Genomic DNA, 12027 nt, shown 5'->3' with positions numbered 1-12027 from the left:
AAAGAATGTATTTTCCAAGTTCGGCTACTAGTATTTTCCAAGTTCGGCTACTAGTATTTTCCAAGTTCGTCAATTTGAAAAAAATATATGGTAATTGCAGTCGTCTCTTGGTTATTGTAATCCGACCATTAGCTGCGCCAATGCGACCATTTATCTGTTCAACTCCGAAGTAGTATAATGGACTCTTTGTCTATTCTAAGACGTGTGTGTTCTGTTCTAAACTCAACCATACAAAGCGAACTCTCTTGTTAATGTTCCTGTATGTCTTTATATTGGCCATTGTAGTTGTACATGGCCTGAGTCGACTTAAATTTTACAAGTTGCATTGAACAAGTAGCAATTCTTTGCTTATACCACAGTATTGACAACCAAGTATCTATAATTTATTCTCTGTCTGAAAAAAATCGGGATAAGTGTGAACGATTTCCAGTGGCAGAAAACGACAGTTTTTACCAAAAACGATAGTAAGGCATAAGAACTTCAACCTCAACACTTTTGATGATTGAGTTCTGTAGACCTCAACCTTCCAGAAATCATAACTTGAATGATCTTTTTCTATGGGTTACATTCGCTTTTTAGATTCTGTCTGGTGCCATGCTGCTACTTAGTATCGCTTCTCGGCCTTTTGGCTAAGATCATGTGTAGTATCTGTTCTTGTCAGCTTAATATCTGGCATGCTGGGCATTGCCTGGCACCAATATTAAACTGATTTTTGATCTTCGGACTCGGCAAGGAAGCTTGCTTCAGCCGGTCCACGGATTGTCCCGGTCTTACACTACCGCCGGGCACGGTCCATCCCCAATGAACGAACATCTCCATAATACTAATTACTGTTGCTTCTAGCACTACTAAGTTCCTCGGTTAGAGCAGTATAAGTACCCCTATAGCATACGCTAGATTACATTAAGGGAAGTAAAAGAATGGTATTTTTAATGTTTCATAAATGTCCTCATTGGGCAACCGCACAGGATAAGCCATGTCGTTTCGCGCTCAACAAAATTAATTAAGCAATAGTAACATCTACTTTTGTTGTAGATTTTTTTTGCAAAAGAGCAAATGACATGATAGTTGATAAACTGATTATTGAACGTCTTCAGGGGCTGTGCGAAGTGCAACTGTTCCGGTGGTTTCTGGCAGTGCAACTATGATGATTGTGAGGCCACCTGCTCTGCCTATGGTAACTCCCACTACATCCCCTTCGATGGCCAGTCCTTCTCTGGCAAGGGAGACTGCGAGTACAGCCTCCTCCAGGTCAAAGCCATCCAGTCGGGATCCGACATATTCAAGAGCACGGTCAGTTATATTGCATTACAACGATCTATTTAACAATCTCTACCTTTCAAAAAAGAGGGATTTTTAAGTCAATCAAGTTGGTCGAATTTTCGGCCACTCAAAATGCATCAAAATTAGAATTCTCAATACAAAGCTCTAGTGCTGATTTACTCTACTATATTTATTTATAGGTGTTGAGATTTTTTAGTAGAAACCATAGGGGGGGGGGGATTGCTTCGTAAATCCCATTACAATTCTATGAAGGGGAGTGGTGCAGCTTTGCCTCTGTGTAAATCTTATTTAGCTAGCATGAAATTATGTTTGAACTCATGGTGAAAAATTATTTCAGTTCTACTTAAACCAGGTGGTACCTACTTAAGAATCTCCACCCCATAAATAAATAGAGTAAATTAGCACTGAGCTTTCTATTGATAATTCTATTTTTGCTGCATTCTGATTGGTCGAAAAATCGACCATTTTGATCTATTTAACAACACTCCCCCCTTTCTTGAAATGGGTGGAGATTGTTAAGTGGATCTAATATTTCTTCAATCCTGGCTACTTCTCCCAAGTTTGAGTCATGTAACTAATTTTGTTTAGAGTTGCCACTTTCAAAAAAAGTGACACGAATACTTGTGCTTTGTAGGTTTTTTCTTCAGACAACTTTTAACTAGCCGCCGTTTATTATACCTGAAAGGTAAAGTTATGAGGGGTTGAAAATTGACAATCTGGCAAATGCAGGAGACAACTTCATGCGCGATATATATTTATCCATTTTTCATTTCTTTTTTTTTTAAACTTCAGAAAAATGCTTTGAAAAACTCAGCAAAAGTTATCGAGACTACAAATATAAGTTTGATCAACTCGACCAAGACTCATTAGTCAGGCGTTTTGGATTATCAAACTTTTACGCATATTTCTGTTTTTAAACTATTCGAAACTATCATTTCTTACTGGTGATATGGCTTTAATGGCGTGATGAAGCGGACTGTCAACGTGAAGACGTCCTAGAAAAATCAGATCCGGCTGATACGTTGCCGTCAATTCAGTCCGAGTGAAGTTGCTTGGCTGGACGAGTCGCCCGAGTATTTGCTTCTGTTCAAACAACCTAGATTGAATCTAAAAAGTGAATATGCTCTTCTGAAGGAATCGGAATAAAATCTGGATCTGGGCACAATTTGGTGGTTGAGGCATTTGGAGTTGGTCACGAATATTTGGTTGAAGACGACCATAGGACCGCGAGGTCCACAGAGGGCCCTGTAGCTGACTGGTCCAACTGAACTTCTGATTCATCCACTGACAAAACGGTCTTTTTTCCCCTGTCTGTGACATTGCGGGATTTGAGGAAGACGTCGAAGTGGTGAAAGGCTTTGGCATTGTCCTGGCTGAAATGATCATCTCACGAGCAGCCAGACAGAGATGACGTCGGTCATCCGATGACAAAGAGGAACTGAGACTTGGCTGAATCGGTCGTATTCGACCTTTAGCGAGAAACTGATTTTTTCCTACACAACCATTAACATGAAATTCATATGTTTTTTTGTCTGATGACTTTTTTAGTAGAAAAAAACATACCTAGACCTAGTAGCCTTGGCAATTTTGACCTTTAACGGCTTGAAAAGTTCTGGTTTACGAACTAGTGTTATCTGGAAAATTTCGACTTTATCTGGTTATTTGATAGCAAGTTAATTCAAATTAAGCATGGAACGTGACTCTGCGGAAGTTTCTTCAATGACATTTAACTAGTGGGCCGCTGACAGAATGCTGCGAGCAGTGTCGGTCAGAACATGATTTCGCTCTGTAAGCACATTAAGAGTCTTCACCCCTTCCTCATGTAACCGTGTCTTTTTTAAAGCAAGCCACTGGTTAGCTGCTTTAGCCATTTGATCCTGTGCTTGGTAATGCGGTGTGTCTGCCACTGAAGAAGAGGTACCCCAGAAGTGGGAGGACACGTCCGGGTTAGCTTGCCTTATACGATGAACATTCAACCTAGAGCAACTCGGGTTGCCAGCACCATATCCCGCTCCAAATGAAGATCATCTAAATATGAAGATCATCTTGTATGATGATTTGGAGTAGATCGACAAATTCGTCGTCCGAGAGATCACCTTGTGTAAAATCAAGTTCGGAAACGAATTGAATAGTGCTATCAATTTTTTGTTGGTTGGATGTATTTTAACCCAAGCCTTTCCAGACGAAAAGATAATTGTATCCGCAAACTGCAGAGTTTTCGATAAAGCCGAACAAAAAAATGTCACCACAGCATCGTGAACTGTGTGGCATTATATATTATAGGTTCACCGTTCCCCATATATCATTATTGCAATCATATACCAATTTTGTTCTTATGGTGCAGAAAAGGACAATTTTCTCGTCGATTTTTCAAATATCAAGTTGTGCTGACCAAGTTTCATAATCTAAAATTTATATACACACCAGGCACAAACTTAGCTTTTCCTGATCTTTCAAGCATAAATGTTTCAATCGCTGATATTAAAAAATATCAAATTGAACATAACACGATTCCAAATAGACACCGGAGAACAAATTAGTTATTCAGTGCTTCACAAAGAAGACAAAAATACAACACACAACGATTGCTATCCAATCATTGCTCAATTGCATGGTGGAAAAAGATTCAACCTTTCAACTTAGAGCAACTTGGGTTGCCAGCACCATATCTTGCTCCAAATGAAGATCATCTCAATAAGCGCAAAAAAAGATGATCAGCTGCTTAAGGAAGTTGAGAATATAAATTTTACTTCAAGGGGTGAAAAACCAGTGATGAGTTTTTTTTAAATTTTTTTTTGATATCCCCAAGGATCTGACGTGTTTCCTGATTTGCGGACTGAGCTTGCGGCTCTCAACCGGCGTTTGATGATTTGAATAGTGCGGATCTCCGGTAGTCTCCGACCAGGCAAAACATTTGCGAGATGTTTTTTCAACTAGTTTTTTTTTGAAACCTGAGAGTTGGTCCGTTTTTGTTGCTGTTAACATAGAAGTTTGGTAAACATACCCATGCAAGAGTTGTACAATCTTCTTTCGCCCTGTGGGTTTGATTGTTATGGCTGACGGATAATTTTTGCAACGGTCAATTGCGATCAGGAAGTACAACTGAGTACTCGAATTGTAAGCTGAAGCGTATCCGCAGCTCAATTGCACCTCATCGTTTGGTTAGTATGAAACCAGTAAATGACTGCTGAATTTAAAAGGTAAACAAACTTTTAAATTCTTACCAAATTTTTGGGCAATGCTGAAACCCTTGCAAATTTGAATACTATCACGATGCATACGAGGCCACCAGATTTTTTGGCCGCATCCACCATTGCAAGTTGATCCACAAGAGAGCGATGAAGCCGGGCGAGTATAAGGTGTTGCACGAGGGGTGTTGCATTCCCGTTTTCCACGATAACACTACCATCCACGACAGCAACACTGCTCCAGGCCAACTTCGAATGTGAATCGATTTGGCTGAAACCCTCAAAATTTTTGTTGATCAGAGCCCGTTTCGTCAGGCGAAGTGAATATTTTTTTTTCCGTAAGCTCGGATAACACATCGGAGTTGAGAATCCCGACCAATCTTGGGAGCGATCACTATCGTCAGAGACAACTGCCTTCTTCACCCAGACTGAGCACCTCGACCTGTAAGCGGCTGCTTCGTGCACTCTCAGGAACTCGCCTTCTTTTTCACTGAAGTTTGTGAAAAGACTGGGGTAGGTACCCCGCTATTTCTGCTGGTGACCCTAGGAGGTTTGAAGCTTCGGCCCTACAGCCCCTGTGAGATTTGCAGGTTTATCCCACCCTCACAAAATAGCGTACGATCGAGTGGAACGATTTTGATTCAGTAGCCGCACAAATCTGTCGTCTCGGGTTGAAGTATCCATGAGATTCTAAAAAAATACGACAGCATTAACTAGTCGCACAGTCCCAATTGGTTCAACGTTGAACACGGCACTATAAGAAAGAATAAAAAATATGGTTATCAGATGAAAAAACAGCTGACCAAAAAGGACACCGAAAATTTAAAACAGGCAAAGTTCAAGAAAAGTTCAAGTTTGCATAAAGGCCCCATACTTGATTCTGACTAACCGAGCGCAGTTGCGCAAATTACACGGTCAGTTCTTTAGCGGCAATTCGGTTTAATTGGTTTCGACTGATGGCTAAAACTTGGTCACCCCGTATCAACGATGTAATTTGATTATTCTTAAAATCTGTTTCAATATTAGAAATGTAACTTATTTTGTCGCCTTATTTGGAAAAACTGAACAAATTAGTTGTGACATGATTAGTTGACATTTTTATCCACCTTTTTAACGCGCAGTCTTACAGAAAGTTGCCACACACTGGAATAATTTTCCCAATTTCATAAAGTGTCTCAGGTTGCCTGATATTAAGGCTTCGGACGGGTTGAATGCTTTGAACCGTAAAATGAATTCTTCTCCGCCCATAAATCTAAATAGATGCAGGCACCAAAAAGTTTCTCACTGCATTTAACCATATACGTTTCATCGATTTCGCTCCGTTTTGGGACAGCGAAAAAGGGATAACGAGAGAGATAATCGACAATACCGATTTCGCATTAATCAAAAGGAAGTAAGCGATCGGCCCAACTACTCAATTGCGATTGATGATTTTTGTTTCTTTTGCTAGATTTGACAGCTGAGTTAATGTTTTTTGTGTCAATTTGACCTCGAATCTATTACTTGAGAGATAATACCGGAGATAATCACACGATCAAAAAACAGCAAAAAGCTTAATCTCATTGGTGCCATAATTCTTTTCTTGAGCATTGAGAAACCACGATGCGAAAGCGATCGGCACCCACAACTCCAATTTTAAATCCTGATTCAAAGTCGCGCCACGGCCGCTATGATTGGCGTCACCTAAGATTCTATAGTCACCTATTTTGTCGTCATGGTATATTTTTGTCATGTCACCAATGGGGACAAGGTTGTTTGAAATATACAATTGCCGTTTTCCTCCAATCGAAATTTTGTTTGTTACTTTTTTTGAAAGAAGGGCTTAAATGGTCGTTATAGACCAGCAAATTCGACTGTTGTTTGTTGCTGATGGGTAAAAGTTCCCAATAATGACCGCAATTGCTTCACAGTATTAATTAGCGGTAAAGCTGAGACTTCCTCCATTTTCGACTGATTTGAACGATAATCATGAGCATCAATATCAAACCCCAACCGGGATAATTCGTTAAGCAAAAGTCAGCAAAACCTCGAAAATTAATGGCAAATCCTTTTGCAAAAAGTCTCATAACGAAGGACTTGTTATTTTTTGTTGTGTTCATCGACTGGATCTTTCGAAACAATCAAGAATTCGTCGAGGAAACAGAAAATATTGTTAAGACTTGAAGTGTACTATCCATATTTTTCTAGAATTCTTTAAAAATTTTACTCAAGCCAAATAAAAGCGCTTTGAATATCTGTGCTCTTGTATGCTCACCACAAAAATTGTTGAAAAGGCAATGACTGCTTATGTGCTCGCTGAGTTCGAGTTAACTGAAAGCATACTTGAGGTCAAAAGAAAGGAACCAAGCTTCCTCTTCAGTTTTTGACGAGATGATCTGTGCGGTACAACAATTGTGTGCAACAGTTCCAATAAATTGGGAATCTGAGAACTGTCCTTAAATATTTGATCGCTCTTAGGCTCAGCATTCAATGCGTGCTTTACCGAACCGTCTTTTTCCGCGGTAAAAACTATAGAGGCGGTGGATTGGCCATTTGAGCGGTTTTTCAATACTATTTTATGATCCTCACTAAACAATTTTTTTTAGTTCTTTGTCCTTCTTAGGTTGAATGTATACCGGAATCTTTCTACCCTTCTCTTAGATGGGTGTCATACCCGTAGGTATGCGCAATGTTAATATTGAATCCGAACGGATTGGCGAGCTAACTATGAAGGAGGCTAAGAGCATAAATAAGACGACTGAATCATAAACTGTTTATTTTATCTTCTGATGGCATATACTAAGCTCTTTGTTAGCATTGTCTTCAAGGTCTTTTGACCAGCTCAACGCAGTGAGCCTAACAAATATCTATAAATAATATATTGCCAATCCGGCCGGATGACAATGGGCATAAGCGTGAATTTGAAAGATGATTAGACTTGGTGGTTTTAGACCGACCAAGTCGCGTAAATGCTTCTTTTATTTACTCTGAGAATGTTTTCTGTCACTGATCCGATATGTCATTTTCGTTGACTTCGGAATTCAAAAAAGTATGACGGTGGTCTGATTTTTGTCGTTCTGACTCCCAATCTTGACTGAACGTCAAATCCTAACAACCACTCCTTGTTTTTTTTCGAGACAAGGAAGCGAGCACACTCCTCTTTCCAACCTAACGATGAAGTATCGACCACATGTTTTCTGAAAACGTCAATCTTGCGCCTATTGTGATCTTCGTTAACTTTGTCGACCGAACAGTCTTGGTCTGAAAAAAATTTGCTGAGGGGACTAATTTCACTATCAGATACGCCGTTCTACTATTAACAAAGGAAGCCGTACTACTCGTGTCTACTGAGTTTAATAGAAATAACTGAAAGTTTCATTGCTGGAATAGCTTGTTTATAAAACTACTTATTTTCTTTGCAAACTGATTCCGTCTGTGAATGCGTTTGTGAAACATTTTAAAGTCTCATAGCTCGATTGATTCGATTAAAAAACCTTAATAATGTGCAAACCCATTCAGTTTATCAAGTAACATGAATTTTTTAAAGTTGAAACACGTGAATATTTTGCCTGCCCGGGGCTTTAAAGAAGGTATTCGAGCAGCAGATGGTTATTTGAACGACTCTCATTTTTCTTGAAGTGTAATTGTTTAGGCTCCAATTTTCACTGCAGGTTGAATGCGATCTGGTTGTTGAACAGACTTGTACCACCGATTACCTCTAGGGCTAACGCAATTGTCCTTTTTGAGTGCTTGCTTTTTCTGAGTTTGATTAACATAGCCGATTTCAGCGTCACTTACGTGATTGGGCCCGGCTGAACACACAACTCTTTGGATTTCCTTTATTCGCGTCTTCGCTTAAAAAAGTATCACTGACTACATCTTTTTATAGCAAGTGTCTGAGCACAAAAGGCAGTTTGACCCTTCATACGCGCAAAAATGACTGAGCCTTCATCGGAGTCGACCGCGTTGAAAATTTGAAGTCTTTCCATGATAAAGTTCTCTTCCTTCTTCAAAATGCGTTCACAGTTGTCGCAAAAGTTGTGTAAACTAAATCTCACTTAGATCACTTCTAGATAATCTTGCAAGAAATTTTTTCTTCTCATGGTAACAAGAAGAATAATAGCCAACATTTTATTACTGGTTTAGTTTCGACAAAAAACCCGCCTGGAGCTATCTTTAGTAGTTTTGCCCGTCGTTAGACATTGGCTTCCTGGTTTTTCTGAGTCGCTGCTCCATCACCAGCAACACGGTATGCTGCATCGGTCGCATCTTCTTCAGTGGCAGTTGGTTCTGGCTTCGGAGATGGGCCGTCATGGTTCGTTTGGATAGCTTTCAATAGTTGTTTTAGGTCACATTGTTTCTAAAAATTATTTGCAAAATTAAAGTGACCAGTAATTGACAATTGAAACTATGCTTAGGACAAAACGGTTACGGTTGTAATCGCAATAAATCTGTCCTGTCAAAAAAAGAGCCGGAACATCTGGCTGTGCCACATAGTAGCGCCGGATAATCAAATCAAGAAAAAACTTAACTTCAAGTTGAATTTTTGATTTAAAAAAAGTGAATTTTTAACACCGAATTGTGTCCGAGGAACCGGGCTTTGATATGACATGAGAAAATCATTATAAACTTCAACTGTAACAGAAGGAAAAAAATCCGAGACTTTACTCAGCTTCGTAGAAGTACACGACGGGAGCTATCGTTGTGTTTTTTGCCCATAGCTCGGCAATGGCTTCCTGGTTTTTCCAAACCGCTGCTTCATAACTTCAACACGGTTTGCAACCGCTGCTTCATCAAGATCAAAACGGTTTGCTGCCTACATCGCAACTGCGCCTGTGCTAAGTTTCTTTCGCCGCGGAGGGTTATTTGCCAATAAAAACTGATCAGTTCAGTTCTCCCATGAACTTGATGGATTTGAACTAGGCTTGGGTCAAAACGTTGGTATTTCTGATGAATCCGTCCGGTCGTCAAAAATTGTAATAAATCCCTCCCAAATCTCCAATAAAGAATAACTATAAAACTAGACTCAATTCAAAATACAAATAAATACAAAATAAGAATACCATAGTAAATATGTCACAACAATTTCATAATAAAACTAAAGGTTCCATAAACCGAACATATGGTTTATTGATTTAGCATTGAATGGAGTGTGAGAAACCGGCTGTCAACGACTTTGACTGAAATTAAGGATGAATTATATTTTCCCATTAGCGTTGTATAATGGTGTAAATAGGTTTGCACCACAATCTTATTACTTATTCTTAAGTATTCAGCATCAATAAAAAAAAATTTAACAAGGGGTTGTATCTCTAGATCAGCTTGATTAGTTTAATAGAGTATTTTGAAGAAAAAAAAACTTTTTTTTTGAAAATTGGATTGGTCGATTTGTAAATCACGTTTTTAACAATTGCACTCGCAAGCTTGCTCGCTTAATTAATATTAACCTGTTTTCAGCTTGAGACCGAAAAAGATCGGAACGTTGCCGGAAATAATTGTTCGCAGACTAGTTCGCATTTTTAAGCGGTTGTCTTGAAATGCACATTAATCACTAAAACAATCAAAGCTTGGAAAAATTTTTTAAAATTTGCAAAAAAAAAACATTTTCGTATTAGGAAAACAATTTGGGTCTTATGCACAAAACTGTCAAAAATTAGTGTTTTACATAGAACTAAAATTTATGTGGTTGAATCTGATTGGCTGATTAAACAACGCGTACGGTACTTCAATTAAAACTCCAAGCAGATAAAATTGTTATCCGAAATTACCAAAACCTAAGAACTTTTGTTCTGTTGAAAGCATTTCACAAATTTTTCTAGTCTGAGCAAAGTTTCACAATTGACGTGAAATTAATTTTATTATTTGAGTAATTTCTAATTTCTTTTTTTAATTTCGACTTAAATTTTTATCTGCTGGAAACGCCTGAACGCCTTGAGTTTGATTGGGCCAATCAGATTCGACCGCATAACTTCCAGCTCAAATTATAGAAATATTAATTGTGGGCCGTTTAGTGCAAAAGACCCAACAATTTTTTTGAAAAAAAAAATATTGTTGGCTTTTTCTGACCAGAGTTATCTTTGCAAAAGAAAAAAGAAATAAGATAAACTGTATCAGTAATTTTCCATGTGTTAATTTTCGATTTTATCAAATTCAAACTATCTTTAACTTGATACAGGTGCGACCTCTCGAGTGCGGGTCATTCGGTCAAATCTGCCACAAGGTCATCACACTTGAAACCCTGGACATAAATACCAGACAGGTCATCGCCGGAATCGAACTGGGAGTGGGGGAGACCTCCCGCTCGCACCCAATTGTCAAACTAGGAGGCAATGAGGAGATTGAGTTCACGGGCCAGATTCTGAATGCCACCGAGGAGCACGGAGTGTCGTTTGCGATCAATGACTACTTCATGTCCGAGATTCACATCACACACCCTCAAGTGCCCGCTTTCAAAATGACTCTCAGATGGGATGGAGGTAAGGTTCTGTGTTTTTGAAAATCCGACCCCCACCCCGAGAAAATCCTAGATCCGCCCCTGTATATCCCGTTGCTTTCTTCCAAAGCCCAACCAACAGCTTTCTTAGATTGAATTTCAAAAACCGACTAGTTCAATTTGAATTTTTCTTCTTTTCTTAATTTTTCAATTAAAGTATTAATTTTTATTGAATTAATTCTGTAAGGCTTGCTTAGTTTCAATGAGTTTAGTCTGAGTTGTAGCTGTTTTTCGTCAAGTTAAATTCTGTTCGTAATTTTGATGTTTAATTTTATAGAAGTTGCAAAAAATGGATTTTTCTCACTACAATGAGTTTCGCTTGCAGGCACCCGGGTGCAAGTGAAAGTGCCACGAGTGCTGGCCAACAAGGGGGGACCCTCCTCTGTCTTCTCCTACAGTGGACTGTGTGGTAACTTCAACGGACAGGAGGATGACCTGGCTGGGGATGACCCCAAGGACGGACAGGAGTTCCTGGACAGCAATGCTGTGGACCAATGTGTGCCCATACCCTATGTGCCCACAGAGACAGAGTGTGAGGTTAGTGGAAGGCTAGTCGAAATATTTGTAAATGAGCTGAAGGTTTTTTTCATTGTAAAGTAAGTGTAATTCCCTACTAGCAAAATGAAACTTCATTTTTGTTGGAAACTATACTGACCACATAAATAAGTGAGTTTTTGTTTCCGTTACCAGTAAATGTAGTTCTTACATGCAATTAGTATTAATAGTGACCTAAAAATTAATCCGACGATTCGCCACCCCTGTCTTATGCAACCCCGAAGCATTATATTTTGAACCTTTGCCATATTAGTCGAGTCTTCAGATCTACATTCAATCATAAATTGAAAAAAAAAAAATTCCGCTGAAAAATTTGGATAAACTTATAAATTTTACTCTATCAATAAGAAACTAAGCGTTTAAATTTGAGTCGTATAAGGAGAAACCATATTAATATGGCCTCAAAGCGTATTTAGGATAGTGCGTAGTAAACTAGATTAGATGCACGCAAATAACAGGTTCGATCAACACTCAAACTTCTTTTTCGGAAATTAGTCTCAATAAAAAGAAGAATCACTAAAAAAAACA

At 38.8% G+C, this 12027-nt stretch overlaps 1 protein-coding gene and 1 non-coding gene across 2 annotated transcripts in view; both read left to right on the top strand.

Moving 5' to 3' along the window:
• Positions 1-12027, top strand: part of LOC134844967 (mucin-3B-like) — a 121807-nt gene that overhangs the window by 23680 nt on the left and 86100 nt on the right. The window contains exons 19-21 of the mRNA XM_063861795.1: positions 1098-1293; positions 10627-10927; positions 11270-11481. Coding sequence (XP_063717865.1) covers positions 1098-1293; positions 10627-10927; positions 11270-11481 — 709 coding nt within the window. The remainder of the gene's footprint in view (positions 1-1097; positions 1294-10626; positions 10928-11269; positions 11482-12027) is intronic.
• On the top strand, positions 610-801 carry LOC134845326 (U2 spliceosomal RNA). The gene has a single exon (XR_010162741.1). It is a non-coding gene; the product is annotated as a U2 spliceosomal RNA (small nuclear RNA).

The sequence above is a fragment of the Symsagittifera roscoffensis genome, chromosome 4 (genome assembly GCF_963678635.1).
Source record: "Symsagittifera roscoffensis chromosome 4, txSymRosc1.1, whole genome shotgun sequence".
NCBI classification, from domain to species: Eukaryota; Metazoa; Xenacoelomorpha; order Acoela; family Convolutidae; genus Symsagittifera; species Symsagittifera roscoffensis.
The sequence above is the reverse complement of the archived record's forward strand: the minus strand, read 5'-3'. Positions and strand labels throughout refer to the sequence as shown.